General features: G+C 40.7%; 2 protein-coding genes across 2 annotated transcripts; one reads left to right on the forward strand and one right to left on the reverse strand.

Moving 5' to 3' along the window:
- The first annotated feature begins 3,853 nt into the window (after positions 1-3,853).
- Positions 3,854-6,211, forward strand: LOC115729727 (ras-related protein RABA5b-like). The gene is made up of 2 exons (XM_030660355.2): positions 3,854-4,326; positions 5,857-6,211. The coding sequence occupies exons 1-2, from the start codon at positions 3,993-3,995 to the stop codon at positions 6,171-6,173; spliced, it is 651 nt and encodes a 216-aa protein (XP_030516215.1). The 5' UTR covers positions 3,854-3,992; the 3' UTR covers positions 6,174-6,211.
- Positions 6,212-6,648: 437 nt separating this feature from the next.
- On the reverse strand, positions 6,649-18,279 carry LOC115729729. The gene is made up of 14 exons (XM_048274397.1): positions 17,859-18,279; positions 15,236-15,345; positions 14,687-14,749; positions 14,413-14,602; positions 14,152-14,259; positions 13,938-14,068; positions 13,196-13,760; positions 12,216-12,281; positions 11,961-12,037; positions 10,873-11,154; positions 9,269-9,605; positions 8,981-9,133; positions 8,012-8,548; positions 6,649-7,105 (listed from the first exon to the last, which is right to left on the reverse strand). The coding sequence occupies exons 1-14, from the start codon at positions 18,126-18,128 to the stop codon at positions 6,920-6,922; spliced, it is 3,075 nt and encodes a 1,024-aa protein (XP_048130354.1). The 5' UTR covers positions 18,129-18,279; the 3' UTR covers positions 6,649-6,919.
- Positions 18,280-24,950: the final 6,671 nt, after the last annotated feature.

Here is a 24,950-nt window from a genome sequence, read left to right on the forward strand (position 1 = left end):
GAAAAACATAAACATCATCATCTTTTTCAGATTACATCATCTCTATATATATACCGAGAGCATTAGGGCTCACTAATTATGGAAAAGACTAAACTACCCTTTCAACACTCCCCCTCAAGTTGGGGCATAAACATCAAAAAGCCCTAACTTGTTACACAAAGTAATTACTCTACTTGCCCGCAATGACGTTGATAACTCGGGCATACTTGCCAAGGGAATAGGTGGTAGTGGAGCCATAGTCGAAGACAAAACATCTTCGGAAGAACCCGTCGTGGAGGAGTAATATGACCGATCCTCGAAAAAGGTTACATCTGTTGAGACATACAACCGCCGACTAACTGGATTATAACATTTATACCCTTTTTGAGTTCGAAAATACCCAAGAAACACACACTTGTCAGCCCGTGGATCGAGCTTATCATGACTAGGAGTAAGACGATGTACAAAACAAACACACCCAAACACACGAAGTGGTAAAGTGAAAAGTAGACTTGTAGGATGGATAGTGGAGAAAGGTATGTCCCCATGAAGCACCGAGGATGGAAGGCAATTTATGAGATAGCATGTTGTAAGTACAGCATGCCCCCAATACATTTTGAGGAGGTTCATATGAAAAAGAAGGCAACAAGCCACATCCAGGAGATGACGATTTTTTCATTCAGCCACCCCATTCTGTTAGGGGGTATAGGAACAAGAAGTTTGATGCAAAATCCCATGAGATATAAGAAATGATTGAAAACCGGAGGAAACAGCCATATATTCTTTGGCATTATCAGAACGCAAACATTTAATAGAAACATGATATTGATTGAGAATTTCAAAGTAAAACATACGGAAACAAGAAAAAACTTCAGTTCGATCTTTTATTAAATAAAACCACGTCATTCGGGAATAATCATCCACAAATGTAATGAAATTCTTATAACCAGACATGTCACTAATACGACACGGTCCCCAAACATCGGAATGAACCAACTCAAAAGGACTTAACACACGACGCTAGACACGAGAAGGGAACGATACTCGATGGTGTTTGTCAAATTGGCAAGCATCACACTGTATAGGACTCATAGATTTTGAAAGCGGTGAAAAATGACGAAGAATGTCGGGTGGTGGATGACCCATACGGCAATGCATCTGAAATAAGTCGGAAGTAGTTTTCTTCTGAGCGACCGCAGCGATAAGATCTTTGTTCGGGATAGTACAGTCCATTGGACTCATATCCGCCACCAATCATCCGTCCCGTCCTCGGATCCTGAAAGACACAATGAGTGGAAGTAAACGTTACAGAACAATTCAAATCTTTAGTGAGAGAACTAACAGAGAGTAAGTTATATGGGAAAGTTGGCAAATGGTAAACAGATGAAAGAGTAAGAGAGGGACCCAAGGTTGTATTCCCTTGACTAATGATATAGGATTGTGAACCATTAGCAAGTGTAACGGAACTAGGTGACATAAAGGTAATACCGGATAATAACTTAAAATTATCGGTCATATGATTTGTGGCACCATAGTCGATGACCCAAGAAGTGGGTGCAAATGACAATAAACAAGATGGACTACCCGAAGAAGTCCGTGCCAAAGTAGCAATAGCAATAGAGGAATCCACCACCTGGTTGGGACGCACTAAGGACTCGTACTCGGAGTGAATCAGCATAATGGTACTGGGTAACTCCCGTGACCGATCAACCACCTTCCGTACTAGAGATTCTACTGCTTCGGCATAAGCAGCCCATGGACGAAGCTCGGGATGTAGAGTATAGCAATAAGGCTCGGTATGGCCGGCTCACTAACAATGGTTGCAATAACGAGAACTTCCAGCACCTCTACCACCATCTCGGCCACGACCTAGTGAAAAGACAAACCTGCCACGGCCCGAGAACCACGCCCCCGGCCTCCACAACCACCCGAAGGCTGAGAGACCATAGCACTCACTACAGGTACCGATGATACCGAGTCGGGCACACATCGAAGGACTCGAGAAAAAACCTCATCTACCGATGGAAGAGTACCCCGGGAGATAATTTGTTGTTGGAGAGAAGAATGAGAAGGACCAAGCCCTCGGAGAAATAACACAACTCTCATATCTTGTTGACACTTGGTTAACTCTCTAATGTCGTTAGTGGCAAGCAAATAAGTATCTAGTTTCTCACAAAGGGTAGTAAACCTAGAATAGTAATCAGATGCAGACATGTCTCCAATACGTAGGTCAAATAGCTCCTCCCACACATCACAAACACGGGTCATATTATTATGACCTGAAAACATAAGAGCACATTTGTCCCAAATAGCTTTGGCTGATGTATACCGCATAAACCGAGGACTAATCTTGGAATCCATAGTATTCCATAACAATGTCCTAATAGCGCCAATCATCTTCCTTTGTTTTATCCGTAGGTGGAGATGAAGTCAGATAACTCAATTGTTTGGTGGCTAAAAGATATGTTTCAACTACCATAGACCAAGAAGGGTAATTGGTCCCATCGAGCTTAACAGAGGTCAACTTCAAATTAGTGAGACTTGTATCTGTGTTTCCAGAATTTCCAGCCATAACTCAATAATAACATAAAAGTGAACTTAACAGAAGTTTCCACCTTGTGCACGAAACGTAATAATTACCACCAATTACCACCAGACACAACAGCTCATCAGAACAGAAGCTCAAATCAACATAGGGCATTAACAAACCCAATAATCTACCATAGCGAGTAAACTTCAACACCAAGCAGGAACCTTAGTTCAGTAGTATCCCACATTTGGTATTTCTTATTCGGTTACTTTTCATCAACCACCAAGAACAATTCTGGTTGGACAATTCAACCTCCACGATTCGGTTACTTCTGAACTGAGGATAGTGGACAAAATAGAGGACAGGATAGTTTGAGGAAAGTTTCTGGTTGATGAAGCACTATCACGGTACAGTTTCTTCTTTCTCTTGTGGGATTTCCCTTTTTTTTAAAAAAAATTTATGTAGCAGCCACCATGGAACACCATTCAAAGAATGTCACCAGAACCATCAACATTGATCTTTTGACACCACGCTCAACAGGGGAGAACCGAGAAATTACCCAAGGGCATTAACATTAAGAGAAGTAACCGCCAACTCGTGCTTGATCTCTCTCTGTTCAATTCTTGCCCTGTGCTTTAGAGAGCCACAATGTAGGGACTCGTGCGAGACCAGCGACGGCACCAAGCATTGGGCAACACTGGTCAATGATGCTTCGTCGGATCTGGATGTTAAGGATTTGGGTGTCGAGCACTAGGGTGGCGTTGGGCAACGCCGGCCGCTCTGTATCTAGGGTTTTTTTTTTTTTAATTGAAAGTGGAGAAGGATTTTGGTGACGATCGTAGGCTCTGATACCATGATGAAAAACATAAACATCATCATCTTTTTCAGATTACATCATCTCTATATATATACTGAGAGCATTAGGGCTCACTAATTATGGAAAAGACTGAACTACCCTTTCAACGGTGCCAAAATGAGCCAGGTTGTGTATGGGTTAGTTGTCGATTAGGTCGGGTATGGGTCATTAAATATGGGTCAAGACAGGTTAGACGGGTCAATATGGGTAAGACCATATTCGACCCGATCTAAATCCAATCCGATGTACCCATTTGATACCTCTAATTAAAATGGCGTAAAAATAGAACCGCTGAAAATATAAAAGTCAAATATTTGAAACCCTTCTAAATCATTCGGAAGAAAAAAAAATAATAATAATCAATTAACTAATTAACCCTCACTAAAAAACTTTTTAAATATTTTTCCCACGTCAATCAAAACCCCGCCAATTACGCCTCCTGTCCGCACCCCCCTTTTCCCTGCTCATTAACGTCAGTTGAAATCTGTGTCTCTCATCTTCACACTGGCTCTCTACTCTCCAGCTTCTCCCTCCGTATAAAACCAATCTCCTCCTCCCTCCACCGCGAAAACCCTAATCGAACCAGCTCTAATATCCACCGCAGCAGCTCCGGCGTTCCCCGACCGGATGGAGGACGACGACGAGCGGGGGGAGGAGTACCTCTTCAAAATCGTGCTGATCGGCGACTCCGCCGTCGGGAAGTCCAACCTCCTCTCGCGGTTCGCGCTCGACGAGTTCGACATCAACACCAAGGCCACGATCGGGGTCGAGTTCCAGACGCAGGTCGTGGAGATCGACGGCAAGGAGGTGAAGGCCCAGATCTGGGACACCGCCGGCCAGGAGCGGTTCAGGGCCGTCACCTCCGCTTACTACCGGGGCGCCGTCGGCGCGCTCATCGTGTACGACATCACCCGGAGGACCACCTTCGAGAGTGTCAAGCGGTGGCTGGACGAGCTCGACAGTAAGTGAAACTCCCTCCTATCACATGCATCAGACGTGGGTGCTTGATTGCTTGGTGAGTTTAAGCTGCTCGTGCGAGACTGTGAGTTGGGTGTTTATACGCTTTGGTCTGGTTCGCTAGCTGTGTCGATGTCTTTTCCCTCTTCGGTCGAAATGAGAGGTGACTGAGCCAAAGCAAATGCAGGGATTGCTGCTCTTTCTTTGCTCCATGTGCGCGATGCTATTTTCAGTCTTGTCATCTACTTCCATTTAAAGTGCAGAAAATCTAACTTGAAACCTATTTATTTCCCTGAAAAGATGGGTAAGGATACAGATGGGCATTCTTGGAAGAACTAATTAGTGCTACTGCTATAGATATGAATCTTATAGTCACTCATTTCTTTTGCCACCAAGTTGAGCGCCGAATGGAATGCATCGTAGGTCGAAGGAATAAGATGTTCACTGGTTAGATTTGTTGTAGGGAGTAATTTTGTCTGGTGTACTTCACTGAAGCACAAAAAAATTTCCTATGAAGAATTTATAACACTATATTTTATGGTATTTAGTAGTTTCATTGGGCAGTAAGATGGATCCGACCAACAATCTATTCGCATCGAATTGGAGTTGTTGCTTGGAATTGCATTATGCATATTGATTCACATCCAATTGGAAGCAACCCAGCTATGGTTGATTTGACTATTTACCTTCAAGGATTGTTAACTGCTTTGCTATTAATATGTTGCTCATCTTAATGTACTATATGGATCTAAAGTTCCCTCCTGATAGCAGAAAGCTATCTGCAGATATTGAATGATGTTGCACTAATTGCCCATGAGATTCGGAACTCTAATGTTTCATAATTGTTGTCTCCATGAAAATGCCCTAATTTGTTTGTTTTAAGTTTTCTTGTCTTAGGAATATGAAGAACTTGTCTGTTCATGTCTTGTTTCCAAATCCAAGTTTCGAAACGGATAAAGTCTTCAAGAACCTGACTTTTTAAGACCTCCTCTTATTAATAATGTTGTCCATGAAAGGGTGCCTCACGTAGAGTTGTTGTTATTTGACTTACACTTGAAACAAGGAATCTCGTATATCGTTATCGATTATTGTTAGACTAACTATCAACCATGCCTATGGTACCCCAGCATTCTTCAAAAATTATGACTTTAAGGGAAGGATATAGACAGGCTAACTAAGATGAAATTTGATTTCTACATGTAATTTGGAGAAGTGTTCCAATCTACTTCCCTTAGGACTGTGACTGCCTTTGATCAAGTTACTTACCTAATATTTACTCTGATAAGTGTTCTCTGATCACGTAAACTCTTAGCAGCAACCAAGAAGCCAGTTTCTCTGAGCATTTTATTGCCTCTCCTTATTACACTGCCCTTCTGACCCTAAATTCTAGAGGGCTACTGCTCTTAGGCTGTTCTACTTTCCTCTGCTTATGGCCCCAAAACATAATGCATTGGAAAAAAGTGATCGCCTTCTGGATGTTCTCGTGCCTGTTTTCTAGTCGGAAAGTCTTGACTCTAGTTTACTAATGATGCAGCTCACTGTGATACCGCCGTCGCAAGAATGCTTGTTGGGAACAAGTGCGATCTGGACAATATCAGAGAGGTGAGCACCGAGGAGGGCAAAGCCCTTGCAGAAGCAGAAGGTTTATTTTTCATGGAGACCTCCGCCCTCGATTCCACTAATGTTCAGATATCATTCGAGATTGTTATCCGCGAGATATACAAGAATATTAGCAGGAAAGTCCTCAACTCTGATTCGTACAAAGCGGAATTGTCTGTAAATCGCGTGACCCTAGCCAAAAACGGCACGGACTCATCGACTCGGAGTTTCTACTCATGCTGTGCTAGATGATGTCTGATCATTCACGTCCGGTCCATCAATTTTTTGGAGTCTCTTGTGCCGTTTCATTTCATCAATTTGTACCCTCATCTGCGGTTTTTCTTCTTTTTTGTCTGAAAATTTGAAACTTAATATTACTGAGGAGAGAATTTTCCCAGTCATTGATAACGGGCATGTATTGTTGCATGGGATGGACCCTCTCTGTTGGCATTTTCTATCGGTTCGTTATATCTACCCATGCGGCCAGTTTCATTTTCAAATTCTGGTGCCTTTAGCTTTCAACAAATCTACACCAATTTTTTCTTTATAAATTCAAAACTTAAATTTTACTTAAAAAATAAAAAAAATGATGCATGAAACTCCGTGGCAATTTTTGCGTGGAGAAATGGTCCAAATTTTTCGTGGGAGAAAAACTTTAATTAAGCAAAAGATAAAATATAAAAGTCAATTCAGACTGCGTCCTTCGGGGGTGAAAACTGCAGAAATCTTTAGAAAATGCTGCTGCCTACTTAATGTGAAAATACGAGAAACGGAGTGATCCTGATTGCGAGCTTCACATGTTAAGGTAGAAAATTTGGGCACACCTACCAAGAGGAAATACATTTCTTGGCAGTGAATAATTTACATTGATAGAATGAATAAAATAGCCGGCCAATTGCAGCTACTACCTCAAGCCTACCTCATCTCGCAACATATTTTATACTCCACACATCTAGATAAACAGCCAACCATGAGAATACACCAGGGACGTATCAATCCTATGGCTTCCTCAAGGCAGATGTCGCACCCATGACCACGGCCAGGGCAAGACCGAGACCAGCTCCAAGAGAAGCACCAATGGTAGCAGCTGACAAAGAGGACTTACCTTGAGAATCTCGGTCTATATCAATCGACATGGCGCCCTCTCGAGCCAATTCTACGGCAAGTCTTTCTTTTGCAAGCTCCTGCGATTTAATTCAAATGAAACAGTGTCGTAAGAAGAAGCTCCAGGATTCGACAGTCATGCAGAAGAAAACAAAATATGGCAAGATAGCAGCCATTGTTTTTTCCAAAACCATATTCTCTTCATACAAGTGGCACCATGGGACATGACCCAGACGGAGAACCAATTACTGGGAAAGAGATTAAAACGAGCACAGCAATCCATAAAAGTGATATTCATTGAACTGCCGAAATGATCAAACGTCCACAGAATTCTTGGAAGCTTGACCTGCGTGCACCATCTCCATCTTTACTTCGCACTTGATCACTATACTACTAATAAATCTAAAGAGTACAAATTGAAAATTTGCAAGTACTACCAGAATAGGTCCACAAACACGATATTAATTGAACTTCTGATTTGAAAGTATTATTCGTGACAGTAAAACCAGAATAGATCCATAAACGCAATATTAATTGAACTTCTGAAATGATCAGATGTCCATACACTAACCGGAAGGTTGACCCTGGAGTAATTTCCATTTATATTTCCCACTCGATCACTAAACTGAAGACAAACTGACTGCATTTATATGCTGATAGAGCATAACCTTTATAGACGAAGTAATATGAGAAACAGGTCCTTGAAAGTACTACTCATGACAGATTACATATTAGTAAGCAAGAAAGAATGGGTAAGACCTGCACCAAGCAAAACCAGTAGAAAACCTATATGTCAGACCTTGTTGAATCTAGTCATCAATATGATTAGATTTCCGGAATTTTACATGATGATTTCCAAATTATGCTTACTGTAAAAAATTGGATTAATCACACGAGGAAACCAGGTCAGCATACTCTCCAACTATTCCTCCCAGAAAACCACACAATTCAAAATATGAAGAGAGAATAATCTTTTGGTATTTTACCTCTAAAGAGGCTTCCTCATGGCTCTGAAGCACTTTATGGATAAGATGGCACAGAGAGTTTACTCCCTCAACTGGAAAAACAGTGTCCTTCCTCTGGAAAGGCAACCTGACAAAGTTCATTGGAGCAAAGATTCGCCTTTGTGTATTCACTTGCCCATCAGAGCTTCCTGTAGCTGCGCTCCAAGACAGAGAAGCGGTTGCAGCACCAGGAATGACATAAGGGCAGGAATTGACCACCTCAGTGTGGCTTGGCATTGCTTGATACTCATGAAGAACAGTATCAATGGCTGCTTTTTGCTGGTGTGCACTGACGGAGAACTTATTTGTTATTGCAAGAACCCAAGGGATACCGAGAGCTTTAGCCTCATCTAACAAGAATAAGAGAGCTGGCCTCTTCTCCGTTCCATTTGGACTGTTGGATTGAGGTATTCGATGGGAGAGATTATGCACAAGCACAATCAAATCTGTCTTCCGACTAAGGTCGCGGATTCCCTTCCATAATTCATTTCTAAATCGCGAAGTCTCCATTTTCAGCTCCTGCATCAAATAAAAAAGAAATAAAAAACAGAAAATAATGCAGAATGTGAACCAAAAATACTCAACTACACAATTGACAGAAGAAACAAGTTTAATTAAACAGAAAGAAGTTAGATTCTGATTCATGCTGGCTTGGGACAGATAAAGGAAAGGAGGGAGGGGACACATTGCTTCTGTCAACAGCAAATGTTTCATGGAAGCTAAGAAGAAAGAAAGACAGCAGTCGTGCTTAATGCCAAAATTGTTAAGTAATCAGAAGATTTCACGTCAAATAAAGATAATGCATCAAAACAATCTTATCAATCCACAAATACTATATATATTGCATGTACAGTATAGGTCCAGGCAAAAGTATGTGAACTTCAGGAAAACTTATAATGGCTCTTAAATATTTTGTTATAAGAAAGGAAAAATGGAAGGTAAAAAAGTTACCTGAAGATTAACTCCCACACAGTCTGAGTAAAAAATGCCACCAGCAATGGCTTCTTGGACATCAGGCTCTGGAAGCAGACTCTCAATATTGGCAATTGCCGTTGTTCTGCCATGTCCCATTATTGCCTTGAAAAGAGAAGTTTTACCGGCACCCTGCACCGATTGTATGTGCAATACTTAGTGATATTCTTGGCCTAAAAAACTGAGACAAGGACTAAGTTCTACGTATTAGAATGACAACACACAAGTGCCACAAAACGATATTAGTAATTATTAGAACAAGTCTACCTCAAGGCCAAGCAGTCGGACTCTCCGAGTTCTTAGATGAACCTCCCTGGAGACAGTGGCAAAGTCGCTGGTGCAAAATATACACAAATCAATTGGATCAGATGGACATGTGATATTCCCTTCGTTTGATGAATCTGAGTTGTGCACGACGTTCATTTTAACAGATTCTGAACGGATCGAAGAAAATGGGGGCATCAAAGGATCTACAACAATCTGATGTTGTGGTGGTCGTTTCAATGGAGCACCCACTAAGACTCGCATCTTTTGTAATTCATGCTCATCATGACCAGAAGAATATGATGGGGCGGACGGAAAACTCTCCACCGTTGTGGAGCACCTGTGGAAGATTTTTAAGTCGAGTGAACAATTGTCAAAGAGGGCAAATGATTGAGAATGACGAAGTGAACACACAAAAGTTAACACCAAAACAAAAAAATAGAGATAGCACAAGAAAAATGGTGATAAAAAAAAATACTAATGTCACATGAGGAAGATGTCCGCTGCTATTACTATAAACAAAAGTCCGCTGCTATTACTATAAACAAAAGCCGCTTTTGCTAAAAACAAAAAAAAAACAGGACTTAGACACTCAGAACCCATCCCCCCTGCTACTCAAAGTAATCGTAGCGTTCAGGATATATGCTCAATCTTCTTCTCATGCGTGGAAATATCAGATGCCACTTGCCGCGGCTCCTGCTAAAAAAATCTGTGCTAGTAGAAAATGAAGGCTTCCACTAACATGGCTGGAAGTTATACCTCACAAGCATAATTTAGGCTGACTGCTCTAGGGGGGTATTACAAGCACACTGTAGAACCATATATTTTCCAAGAAAGCACTATTTACAAACTGGAACACAGATTACAAGAAAAATAGTCCTGAACATAAGCGTAATTCCCATCCTCCGCCTATAAGCAACTAATTTAATGAATTGACACATGGGCAAATATATTCCACAGGCGGCTAGGAGAAGCTACAACTCAGCTTGGAAAAAGATGTTTCTATCCAGGAAACATTCTTAACATATTTGTCAGAACCACATATGTAAATAGCAGTAATCAGTAATGGGATCTTGGCATCAGTCTTTACTTTACATATTCTGTCACTCAAGTCTCGATCCATAACAGGTACCAAAAGCCAATGAATACAACAGATAATAGATCGAATATCTAAACCTCATGCCAGAATAAATATCACCACAAGTATATATACATCATCTCAGGTAGTCTGCTAGGATGCTTGTGGAACAGAACTCGCCCTCCACCATTTCACATCTCATGTGCGATAAAGCAGCAATCAAGCATATGCATTTTACAAATCTCCAGTTGAGGAGAACATCAACCTACTTTAATTCACTATAACTATAAATGATCCCTTGCAGCATAAGTGGGTACATGTTTCACTTCATGATGAGACACTACTGAGCTTCTTATGTTTCTACATGATGCTGATAGAGCTATCACTGCATTTCACATAGTCTTCACTTTAAATAAATTTAAATAGGAAACAACTCTTTCCAATAAAAGTTGATGAACAAGACGGATCTTAAACAAAAGTCCAACATGGAAAATCCAGTGTATACACTATGAGGTGAAATGGGCCATACCAGGTACCATTCACTTGAGCATGTACTAAGGTGCACAGATGCAAACCAAAGCCAGTGATATCCACTTTGAATGGTTCTCCATTCTTTTCACCAAGACTACCACTCCAACCAAGAGGAACAATTGAAGTAGCTGAGCGAATGGTCGGGGCCTCTACAATATGCCCCAGCTCTACAGTGTCAGCAGCAGCAAGACCTAGCCATTGCTGTAGATGAGGGAAGTGCTGCATTTGTTCTCTTCCTAGAAAAGCTAAGGCATTATCGCTCATGCAAAGGTCATAGATCCTGCCAAGGCACAGATGCACTTAAAAAACGACAACATGAAGGTAGCAAAAGCAAAACCAACAATGCTTGATCCGTTTGCCGGTCCTTTTCTGAATACAAACCTAAGTCACCAACAACTCATGGCAATAAGCCAAGAAAAACCCAAAGGTGCTAGTGTGCAGAATTGGATGACCGGTAAAATGATTTCCCAAAAAGGGAAATACAAAGAGCGATGCCTGGATGAAACGGTGAATAACCATCTTTCTTAAAAATGTTTAGAGAAAATAAACTTCGTTGCTAGAAATCTAAAAGTATGATACACTGAATTTTAGGAGGATATGAATATTGCAGTAAAACCATTTTAGCATGTATTTGTCAAGTCGTTAACATTCAAAAAAAGAAAATATATTCTTATGCCAAGCTACTCCAAAAATGCCTCAACTTATGGTCCAAGCTTGGAAATTGATTAAAATGAATTCAAATGTTGAGCAAATTCCACTCATAAAGAATATATGAGGTGAACTTCAAGTATTATGTTTATTTTCCATATTAAAAGAACTTCAAATGTCATCTTCGCCTTAAACCATTGTAATAAAGTAGATAGGACCTTATAAGAAAAGTCGCTCAATGTAGGAAAGAGAACTAGCTGAACAACATGGAAAGATTTAATGCAACCTTTTGGCAAGATAACAAATATGCATTTAAGCTGCAAAAATTGGAAAAATACAAGAATAAATTTAAGAAAGAAAATGACAGATCCTAAAGTTGTTAGAACCTCAACTGCAGACAAGATGAGCATGGTGGATTCTGATTCTCTGGCAAATTACCTCTGAAATCGAGATCTATATGACTTCATAGAATGGGATTGAAACCGTTCTCTTAGCTCCGCAATCACAGATCTAACCTGAAAATGCCTTTGCCAGAAGAAGCAAAAAAGATCAGAGATCCTACAAGACACTATAACTAGAGAGCCAATCAAAAGTCAAAAGGAACTCGAGAAGAAAAAAGAACAATCACAAAAATCAAAACTGCACAAATTACCCAAACCTAAGAAGCGATTTCATGGCAATAAAAGCTCGTACCGATGTCATCTTCGAATACTCCGCTCCTGACAGTGATTCCACAGATGTATCGCCAAGAAGATACAACTGTTATAACCCCAAAATTCACAGATAATCTTATTATCAGAAAGAACTTGAAATTAGCAAAGCATATGAGCTAGATAAAAGCAAAGCAGCAAGAATGCTACTATGCTTCTCCCACAGATGAGCAAGCCCAAAATAAAATTAATTTTTATGCCCTTCATTACTCCTCTGAGGAAACAAGAAAAGCTTACCGAACAATCAAGACATCTTAGACCAAAAAAAAAATAATTCAGACGTCCCTATCCCAACATAAATGCTCCTACTGGGTTTAAAAAATGACACTCTACAGGTGCTTATAGAATGTCTTATGACCAAATACAAATAGATGCTTGATGTCGGCAGCTAACCCACAGGATCCAACTAGTTGGCATTGACCAAAGAAACTGATGTAAATTGATATGTAATCCTTAAAACCAACTAGTCGCCATTGACCAAAGAAACTGTAATAGATTGACAAACAAACCTTTCCCTTGTTAAGTAAAAACTCATGCCACTGCTTTCCATAGAAGGATCAATCGAACCTGACAACTAAGAACGTGAACACTATCATCTAGGAAAATAGCTTGTATGCTAGTAGTACTAAAAGCCCACTATAAGTTGTCACTATTACTCAATGGTGTCCAAACTTCAAGGGAGTGTATCATCTACCCAAATAATCTCCATGCTAGAAGTACTAAAAAGCCCAGTATATGGTTCCAAACTTTGAGTGAGTGAGTGTACAAGTGAGGCATATGTGGAAAGCAGCTGGCTTGTTCAAGTACTTGGTAAGACTATACCACGTTATTTATTCACTAACTTCTTGTACAATTTCTTAGTACCTCTACCATTATTAAAAAAATTCCCTACTGCACCCTTGCACTCAGATTTCCAGCTAAATCACAGATAGCGAAGATGAAAACTTAAGCGCAAAAACACACCTGCCCAAATGGTACATATGAAGGTAAATAAGGCACCCTGCGCCATGTCCTGCTATCCCCACCTTTCTTGCCATTGCTTTCCATCATCTTTCCAGGCATTGTCATATCCGGTGACGCTTTATCTGTGTCAGAGAATGGTTTTAAAGAAATACCATCAGAACCCTCTTGGATCTCAAGAGACTCTGCTTCGATAACTTCATCTTCAGCCACCGCAGAAATCTTAGTAGATGTTTCTAAAGAATCAACTTGCTTTCCACTGAACTTGTTGAATTGTCTTCTGATGCCTTCCAAGGGAACAAGTCTTGAAAGTCTCCAGAAGGATTTTTGCACAGGGCCCAATCCCAGAACCAACTGTTCACCGTCATTTCCTTTCTTTAATTTCTCTCTCGCACCCTCTCGTTTCATCATTAGATTCTGGGAACCTTCAGGATCAGCTTCAGTAGGTGTCAGTGGCACTTGAGAATTATAATGATGAAAATACGCAGGAGATAAAATACGGGGCACCAAATCTTCCGGAATACAGTAACTCTTGAAGTATTGCTGCCAGCCTCTTGTATTGACATAGCTGAAAGGAAGAAAAAAAAGGCTCTAAGAGACATTATGAACTGCAGCATGTGCCGAAATATCAGTCAGAGCACATCCTAAAATTTGGGTCATTAACAACAGCATGAACACAGAAAGGTGAAGGGAAAGAGACAACCAATATCAACTAAAATCATGGTAGAAGAACTCTGCAACATACTCTCTTAAAGCAGCATTTCCAACAGGGGGCTGGGAGAATGTTACGCATTTGACTGGAACTTTTTCAGTTTCCTTTGACAAAGAGGAAGCAGATATAACCCTCAAAATGGCAAGCGTAGCCAATGCTGCTACCTAGATGTACAGGAGAGGGAAGTAAACTGGATCATTAGTCTTGCAAAGCAGGTTTAATTAACTAAAAGTCCGACCATACTTACTGCTCCACCAAGTGAATGTCCACATAAAACAAGTTTCCTCTTCTTCTTCTTCTGAGCTAGACGGTACAACTCCAAAGCAGGTATTCCTTTGGCACGAGCCATAAACCCCTATATAAGACAATTGTGACCCTTATATGTGAATGGGATGGGCATTTGGCGGAAAGTTTAAGCAATAAAACAAAGAATAAAATAGAATTATTAAGAGATTAGCCGAGACATGCCATAGAAATTAGGCATTAATAACTTCAAAGTCCATCTTACCCGATGAGCAGCTGGTTTAGGTACATCTTTTGGCTTCTTAACCCTAGTCCCGACAGAATTTGATGAACCTTCCACACTTTTCTTTGAACCATCAACTTGGACAGCTTCAGTGACTTCAATACTTTCTGAATCCTCCATATCATCATGAAAAAGAGCACTTTGGAAGATATTTGCATCAGCCATGACATCCCTTCAACGTGGCAATTCAAGGAAAAAAACACTGTTAGATCCAGAAAAGAAGCTAATGCATGCTTGTATTGTGCATTGTACGTACTTGTACTGCTTTGTACCAGCAAACGAAGCAAATAATGTATCGCCTGCTTCAGCCAATAAGTACCTGCAAGAGGAAGAGGAGCGGAGATACTCGACAGATTAATAGGCAAGAATGCTTAAAAAACAAAAGCCATAAAAAAATGCAGCTACTTATTGTCAAACAGTTTAGCCAATTAAAAGTTAATCTTGAAAGAGATTTCATTCACACGAACAAAATTGCAAATTTGAGGGGATAAAAGTTGAGCCTTGGAGCAGTAGGCAAGCCACATATTCTACAACACTAGATTACTAAAGCGCTGTAAAGTCATCTCAAAAGGACACCAATGCAGTGTTATGTATACTGTCGGATCAGATAAAGTGATTGCATGGAAGCACAAAACGCATTAATATCTTGACTCTGTTATTCTCTCGACCAATATTAAATAAAATCTGCACTTATTTAGGACGTCGACAGAAAGTGTACTTCACATCACAGATCAGAAGGAAAGCAGAAAGCCACTGTATGCAGCTAGATAATGGACATATTGATACAATATTCAACGACACAAACCTGTGAAGAACATGATCTGCTGAAGGTTGAACACGCTCCAGAGAAACAACCTGTCCTCCAAAATCAGCCTTGAATTTGTTTACAGCTCGAACAAGCTCAGTAGAAGGTCTCTGCCAAGAAGATAATTATATGTCACCTTTCTCTCTAAATAGATACACGAAGTAAAATAGATAAATATACATATATTGTTATGTGAAAATGGTTTTTCTTGAATTTGCTAATAGAGCTCTTGCTTCACCTTCCTATTCCAAGACTAATGGACTTTTCAAGTCATGCGAAACTGGCTTTCTTGTTAAGCTATCACATAATTGTTGGAGACTCAAATGGTGGATATGCTAGCATGATAATTTATAAGCCCACTATATGCATATAACATGTGCATATAACGCGTCTCTTAACGCTCTTCCTCGCATTAAGTCAGGTCCCGCACATCAATTAAATAGGATATGGAGGAAAGACATCAACCAAATGACCTAAGGTGTTGGAACACTAAAATATGAAAACTAGTAAAATAGAAATAAGAGGAATTTTCTGGATTTAAACCCCTAACGTATCATATGAGAGGACCGTTGTTCCCAAAATGCAAGCGGTTTCCTGTTAAACCAAAAATGACAATAAATGGAGCAACAATGTTATATAGCAAATTTCTTACACCTTCTAAAACTAATTCTCATGCATAACTTTACTATTGATAAATTCTGGTGCAACTACACACTAATCGTCAAGAACTATACCCAAAACCCCAGCATCAGTTCAGATCACACTACTAATACTCCATCCAACTAATGAGAAAGCAAGTTCAAAGTCTATCAACCCAATCCACCATCCGCTCCTTCAGTGTTGTAGATAAACAAGGTTCACCTTCCAGCTATAGAATGATTACACTCGTAAGCTAGTGATGCTTTCGGCTACTAGACTCTCCGGTTGTTATGGTCAAACTCTATCATGGATTTCTGACCACATTCTCCATAAGATGCTCTTATCTCTTCCTTCTCCGAGCTCGGGTGGCTCAATATCATCACACTTACATGCATCATTAACCATTGGGATGGGAGAGCAGGTACTACTATTATCTAGCCAACATCTTTCTTATCTGACTACAATTATTTTGGGAAGAAGAACTTTAACAGTTTCTTTTTATGACAGATACCAGGCCAGAAGCCCCTTCCAGCTATAAAAAAATAATTACAGTGACTAGCCAACATCTTCCTACTCTATCTACAAATACATAGGGAAGAAGAACTTGTTACTTTCTTGTCATGACAGATACCATGCTAGATGAGAGCCCATCAATAAGACCAAAAAATGGGTTCTGATCAAGCATATGGTTCCCTCCAACCCGTCCCAAGTATTCAATCGCGAATAGATCATCCCTGTTTACTCCTCAATATCCCCATTCTTTGTTGGTCCACTACACCTTCAAAGACTATTCTCTCCATTATATGGATCCATATATAGTAAGTCAGCGTGCATTGGAAGTATACAAAGACATCAACTATAAGATTGACGGTTATGGGGGTATAGTGCTACAGAGACAATGTGATCAAAGTAAGAGCTGTAGATTAGTCCCAAAAAGATTGATAAAACCTAATTTAATTCTTCCAAGTGATGTGCATGCAAGTCCCAACTTGCTCCTTAGTTGCTGAGTTTATAATCTCCCATTAAAGTCCAAATCATTACAAGCATTCTGCAGCTTATCCTGTGATGATGACAATCACACCAAAATACCAAACATGATGATCACTTTCCCTCACTCTCCACGGCATGGCAAGAATGCCAAAACAGTTTAACAAAAATTGAAGACAAAATCCAGTCAAAATGCTGACTTCTAGCAATTCGATACCTCATACACTCTGTAGGTGGGATCTCTATCATGCCTAGAATGGCTAACATAATAGATCATCCAGCAAAACTATTCCAAAATTCTGGGAGGACATATGTCAAGAAAGAATCTCAGTCTTGCACGTGCCATCCGGACTTCCACAAAAATGGAAATCCAATCTGAAACAAAATCCCCACTAACATCCACACCCCTCAAAACAGGAAAGGACCTCAACTTCCAAGCAACAAGACAGTCTACCTCAGACCCTAAACTACTGTAGCCATTGACAAAACACTAGAAAAGATCTCCAACCAGCCCTAGGTTTACAAAGCTTTTCAAATCGAAATGCCCCATTGCCAAGCAATGGTGCCACTTCTCTTGCACTAAAGCAACTGCACTTCCCCAGATAACTTCCAAAGATGCCCGGAGTCAGCCACCAGCTCGAAACCAAAGTTTTGCAAATGTGGCTCTATTTTCTTCAGATTCACCAACAGAAATAAACTCTCTCCCCCGATTTCAATAGTCTGGCAATACAATTGCAGCAGAACGCACCAGCCAAACAGAACTCCTAGGCTTCCATTAGTGAAAAAGTACGTCCAAGACGTGCTAGGAACAGCAATGAAGGAGGTGACAACGTCCTGACTAGTTAAGTTCGCAGTGCCACTCAGCACTCATTACAACTACACAGAAATGAGCATTCATCTATGCTCGCTAAACGGAAACAAACACTGCCACGTCCCTTCTCAGTCCTACCAAATTCGGAACGGAATGCCTAGATCAATTCCGAGTTAACCAGCCTACCTTGTAGACGCACTCGGAGAGGACCATGCAGCAGAGGATCTCCTGCAACTCGGAGACCGACTCGGCCTTGGCGGCGAAGCAGAGATCCTGGAGCTGCTTCTTGCGGCGCTCGTACTCCTGCTGGATCCGCTTCCGCTGCTCCCGCCGCTCGTGGCCGTTCCACGGGGGCCACCAGCGCATCCGCCACTGCAGCGGGCCCCACGACACCTTGAGGAACTTCGCGCGCTGCTCCCTGAGCCACGACTCCACTCTCGTCTGTACTGCCTCCATCGCCGGAAGCCGAGATCGAGGTTCGGGCGTGATCCTACTTATAAGTTCGTTCGGATTGGAGGAGGGAGGAAGGTATCGAAGGTGAACAGCGCGAGTGTGAGAGAGACAGGGAAGAGAGTAAGCGATCGCGTTCGATTCAAGAAGGAGGAGGAGGAGGAGGAGGAGACGAAGGAAACGAATATGCGAAGGAATAAAAATAAATCGAGACGGTTTTCCTCTGATTGCGATGCGAGAGAGAGAGAGAGAGATTTGCTTCTGCGAACTCTTTATTTCTCTCTCCCCCTTCCTTACGGCTTTCTCCTTCCGAGTTCCGACAAACTTACAACATGTTAGCTTTGAATTCTTTATAAGATCATTCCCAATTATTGCGAGGTCCCAATCGTCGACAAAAATAAAAGGGAAATTTTCAATTAAAGGCACGAAGTGTGCCATTTTCTCAAATAAAGATTTAAAATATTTTTTATTTTAAATAAAAATCTAAAATGCCATCTTCATTTCAAATAAAAATCTGGAATGATTATATATATTTCAAATAAAAGCCTCACCTTGTTGGCCGACTGGCCTCGGCCGATCGGGGACATTTTAATCAAAATACAATTTTAATTTAATTTTTAGTTCAATTAAATTTAAAAATCAAAACTAAAAATTAAAATACAAAAAAAATAAAAAGAAAGAAACACAAGTGGTGGGGTAACAGCGGTTACCATTGGGGTCATCGGCACATCGAAAGGGGCTACGACCCCACCAACTAGTGGCAAGGGCCAACAAGCCCACGCCACGACCAGAAAAGGGTCACTAGTCCTTGCCCAAATCTGAGGGAGGGCCAGCGACCCTTGCCCAGATCTTGGAGAGTGTTGCAGTCCTTGCCACTTGTTGGTGGGGTCGCTGGCCCCTAACAACAACTATTGCCACCCCACCATCTGTGGGGCAGCATCCACATGCGAGAGGAATAAACAAAGAAAAAAATAAAAATATAAAATCAATTGGCGAGAGGCCTTTTTTGAGATTAATATAGCAACTTCAGATCGTTATTTGAAATAATATCCACTTCGGATCCTTATTTGAAATAATGATGGCACTTCATATCTTTATTTGAAATAATGTCCACTTCAAGCTCTTATTTGAGAAAATGATGGCACTTGAAGCTCTTAATTTGAATTTTCCCTAAATAAAATCGCGCTCACCGTCGAACGAGTCTTTAAAAACGAATTGTTCCGCATGTTGATCATGTAACTTATGACTTATCTTTCTTTAGTTAAAATCTTGCAAAATTCTGTAATTTAATTATTTTAATTTGACAAATTGATAACTCTCGAAATATGAATTTCAAAACGTGATTTCTCGTATAAAAATTTCAAAACTATTTTTGTATCCCTGGCATGATTCTTTTTACTTTAGTTAAATTGAAACAATTGAAGTCCAGTACTTTCTTGCATTTTTTTTTCCTATTAAACTGGTATGACAAAACTATCGGATGCAATATCAATGTGTTAGACACCCCGACACGACCGATTATCTCAATCTATTTTCTTAAGGTTTTAAAATATACATTAGAACCAAAGTTAAAAGAGATAAGGGCGCCCTCAAGCTTTTGTCAGATTCTTAATCTAGCGTATGGGATGCGTTCTTTTATCTAAATGAGTCTTAAATTATATTATTTAATTATAGACATTTGAGAATAAATTTGAGTAAAAATACTTATTTTAACCAATAGATCAGATTACTCAACCATTGACGTGAATTCGAATCACACAAAAAAGAGAGGGGCATGCTTGAGTAAGAGTAAAGTCCTTAAACTGCTTCATTTGAATCTTGGGATGTAAAATTCGGGAGTATTCCCTGGGACAAATGGAAGAAAAATATTTTTTCTTAACTTAGGGAGGGTGATGGTGGAGAAGGTAAACTCCACATCATTTTCGGATGGCTACCGTCGGGTAGAGTCGTATAGTAGCTTTTCATGCCTGGGGTGAATTATTGGAGTTTCGACTTTTGTATCGTCGACTCGTGCTTCGCACAGTATCTTTAAACCATGTGTCGGTGACGTATGCCTAGTTCAAAAATACTGTGCGCCAACTCACATCGAGGCAAGGTTGCTGCCCCCAACCACCCCGTTCGATGGTCGATGGTGGCCCTGCCCAAGAATCAAGGCGGGCCTATGATGGCATCGCCTTGACCACCACGTCCGCTGATCAGTGGTGGCCCTGGCCGAGAATCAAGGCAGGCCACCGGTTCCCAACCATCGGATCTCTCTCTTTCCGGATAAGATAACGTGGTGGCCCCTCAAAAAGCTGGCATGCAGATTGTAAATCTCAAGTCACATTTTGGAAACGTGCGGCCAAGACTTCCAAATGGGCCGGAGAAATGACATTCCCTAACACAGCCCACGTCCACATCACGGGCCTCATGAAGCCCCATTTGCTTATGCCCTGCTATAGAATGGAGCCATGTCAAGAGCGAACCCCCAGACAAATTGTTAATTGGGCTTTCGCCACCTCATTCAAGAGACTTCCCGATACATGAAACATTAGTCTTAGGCCCTTTTCAATAGGGATGTGCAACCGGACCAGATTTTCTGGAAAATGGAGTCGGACCACCCGAAAAATAGGTCCGGGAATCAATTCCTATGCAAATTGGTCCGGAGACAGGTTCTAATTTTTGGGAACTGATCCCACTTCCGACTCCAAGTGAAGATCCATCCAAGAACCGGATCGGTTTTGGAATTGATTTTTAGCTATTGTTAAAAAAAAAAAAAAAATCTTAGTCTCGCTTACCTCACCTCCTTGTTTTTGGTAGATTGTAATTTTTATTGCTCATACTAGGAATTGTTGATTTTGACGGACAGTCGAGTTTTATTATTCGTCTTTTACTTTGAATCCTCTTATTGTTTTCTAGGGAGAAATTATTTTGACCCAAGAAAAGGAGAAAGAAAGGGATGGATGAGGATGACCACCGTGTAAAACTTGCGCAATCCCCCTTAGCCCAATTCCACTTTGGTCCAAACTGAGAAAATCAAGGGCCCCAAAAACCCATATTGGCGACTAGCAATGAGATGACGGACGAGTGACGCGAAGGTGATGTCACAAACCCAGTTTTCTTTCCCCCCCTAATCTTGCTTTGGCTCTAAAAATGGGCGTGACGTCACACGGCAGTCACCGTGACACGGCCAAAAGATCTGGCAAAAGACAAATGGAGAAAAACTCGCCCGCAAATGCCGCCGCCAGCACGGCAAACCCCAAACGACGACTTAGGAAACGAACAAAAGAATCCAACGACCCCGTGAATGAATGGCCACGGTTGGGGAACCCTCGCCTAACCGCATCTGATGAAGAACTCAGATGTCACTGTCCGAAGACGACTGACCTTTTTTTCCACACGAACTCATGATTTATCCTTCTGCTAAACATCACATCTGTCCAATACGGTCGCATACGCACAATAAAACATTGCTGCTTTGCTAGTAACAAATCCTCCGTAATCAATGGATCGACGATCATCGGTGGACAACGATAGATTATCTTCTACTTTCAAACTCAAGTTGAGAATTATAAGGGCCACAAAGATGTAATATATAGAATCTCTTGCAATCTTCTAAATATATCTTTAACATTCCATCAAATTCAAGGTGATTCGAAAGATATCAACTCGAGTTTAGAGAAAAGATTCACAAACACGAGGGTGGATGTGACTTGGCGAAGATATCGGCAATCTGCTACGGTGGATAAAGTAGAAACAAGTTGAACAGTGTCGCCAAGTACATGATAAATAGTAATCTCTTTTAAAATTCCCGGTGCGTTCGTGAATAGCATCACTACGTGCTATTTGGATAGCACTCGAGTTTTCGCAATGAATGATTGCTCCACTAAGACGACGCACTTCTATGTCTTCTAGTAGCCATCGCAACCATAGTAGCTTTGATATAGTATTAGCAAGAGCTAAATATTCTACTTATGTTCTAGAGGGAGCAATGGTGATCGATTTCTTACCTTGCCACGAGACAAGCGAGATGCACGCAAAAAAAAAAAAAAAAACTAGTTGGCAGTGAATCGACAATCTTGAGGGTCATCAGCCCAATTAACATCAAAATAAACTATCAACTCCAAGGTGGAAGTAGAAGAGTCTTGAGTAGCAACTAAAGCTATGAACTTGATGGAGAAATCGGGGTGGTTACCGTTGTTATGAAACGGACTCTACAAGATCTTCTTTAAAAAATCGCTGTAAAATCAAGTTGAAAATTGCGACGACTGAAAAATGCAATAGCGTCAAGCCGAGAATTATGATGTCGGAAAATGTAATAAGCTAAGCTTATCATCAAACGAAGAGCACATGCTATACACGACGACAATTTAAAGTAACAAAATATCAATTACAGCCAAAGGAAATATATAGAACTTCTTAGGTTGTCCTAAATATATCTCTTAACAGCATAAATCTGACCATAGGGGAAAAAAAAGGTTGTGAACGTAGTTAATCCGAGCAACCTCCCATCCAATACCGGGGTCCCAAATTCATTCAACGAATCATGGCAACTCCTTTTGTCATGGTGAATGATTACGATGCTTTCATGCCTTCCACATCTTCCATGCTGGACACGAGAGAAAAACTCAATTGTTGTTATTCGTGATTACTCTCGACCACCGGTTTTGCGACCAATCCTTCTGTCCATGCAATGACAATGATTAACAAAGAGAAAGTCCGCAGACGCCGTGTCCTTCCATGTAATGGGAGATGCCTCTTCAATTTGCACTATCATCGTTAATGAACCCCAAAACCACAACTCCTGCGTGATTGAGTGTCTAAGAAAGTTGCGGGGAGAAAATTTGACATCGTTCAATCCATATCCGATTGGTCTTTTAATATGGCCTTTCGGTCGAGATCGACGGATCCAATTAATTGTTACGAGCGCTTCGATGGTGCACCGGGTACAAAATCGATTCGATCTCTTACATGACTTTAAAAAAAAACACCAGTGGATACTCGGAATATTTCCAAGCATATTAAAGATAGAGAGCAATTAATAATTATCGACATTCACATCGTTAAGGTAAATTTACTTTTTGCTAAGGACAAACGAGTCCGTCAAATGATATTGCCAGCATCGAGATTTCGAGAAATCCTCGTGATTTTACTAGAAGGAGAGACATTTGAATGATTGAGTGGTCGTACAAGAAAGTTGGTGGATATCTAGACAAAGAGAAATTGTTTAACCCCACTAATCCCCCATCATCATGGCGTTGAACATAACTTTTCCCCCCAGGCTCTAGCACTTCTCCACTTTATTCCGGACTCGTCCAAGTGTACTCCTAGCGAGAAGACAAGACAAGCTAACTACCGCACATGACGTCGCCAAACCCGCACAAGACACGCATGTTTAGATAAATAAAAGTAGATCGCCTCTTTCCCCCCGAGAAAATCTTCACCGGACATGAGAATTTAGATCAGAGTGCGCAAATAAGTCGATCAATTATCGATGATAAGGTCAACGGCCATGATTTATCCGAACCCAAACAAGGATGTACATTTCCATGCATAGAGGATGGACAATCCGACAATCATATACGAGAATCTTAGAAAACAAAAAAGGACAAAATGAGAGCATTTACAGAAAAATTATCTAAAAAGTCTTAAACTTATTGTACGGTAGCCAATACAATTCTAAATCTTTTAATCATGTCAATTTAATTTCAAATATTTCAACAATTTGTCAATATAGTCATTTCGATCAACTATCGAAATAATAAGTTTACGACAAAACTAACAAAATTTTAAAAAATTTAAGATCAAATTAGAACAATTGAAAAATTTAGGCTAAATTAATAAATCATCAGGATGTTTAAAATTAAATTGGTACAATTAAAAAATTTAAGATTATATTGATCGCGATATAATAGATTTAGGACTTTTTAGATAATTATTTGGAGCATTTACGGAAAGCAGGAGAGGCAAAGGAAGGCTCGCAATGAAAGTGACAGCAAGTGGGGGACTATAACCACCATTTGGCATCGCCTGATCGAAGTCAAGGGACCCATTAATTAGGTTAGTAGGCCCGGTGGATCACGAGTTGATTTTAGTGCTTAATCACTGTTGTCCGGAGGATTCTAATTCCAGACAAATTATTATTATTATTATTTTTTAAAAAGAGCTTTGCTTTAGGAAGCTCAACCGAAACTTCAACACCTCGTTCCATCACCCACCTACTACGTTATTATTAGATTCGACACGACCGCTTTAACATCCGCGTTGAAACGAGTCGCGATCTGAGTCGAGATTAGGACACCCATTCTGAATTAGCCATGTACCTAATTCTAATGATCCGGACGCGCCAAAGTCGCGATCCCCTTTCATCGAGTCAGACTAATTTCTCCGGAAATTCTTCACCGTGGAGTTCACGCGAGTCGAGAATCAGTGCGAATGTGACCGACAAAGGCTGTCCCCATCAACTTTCGTTGGTAGAAGATATAAAGTATGCTTTTTTATTTTGGTAAAAGCATTGCCAAAGGCATAAGGCAGGGGTCCATTGATGTCTGGCCTTTTGGTCCGTCAGCTGCTCCATTCCCATGGTGGATGTCTCCATCGCTCAAATGGTCTGAAACTGTGTGACTACACACATGGGAGTACACTTCTTGATCAGAACTAAGCCGTCTCAAGAGATTTTGGCGATTCGGCAAAGTTCGAAGATCAAGAGGATGAATTTCCACCAAAAATCGACAATGTCTAGGCACTAGAAATCCTGAGATTAATCCGGAGATTACGACATCACAGCGACCTAGAAAAGAAGAACAAAGGCGCGGCGTAAACGAGCGGAGAAAGCGAACGCGAATGGTG

The sequence above is a fragment of the Rhodamnia argentea genome, chromosome 1, assembly GCF_020921035.1.
Source record: "Rhodamnia argentea isolate NSW1041297 chromosome 1, ASM2092103v1, whole genome shotgun sequence".
Taxonomy (NCBI): Eukaryota; Viridiplantae; Streptophyta; class Magnoliopsida; order Myrtales; family Myrtaceae; genus Rhodamnia; species Rhodamnia argentea.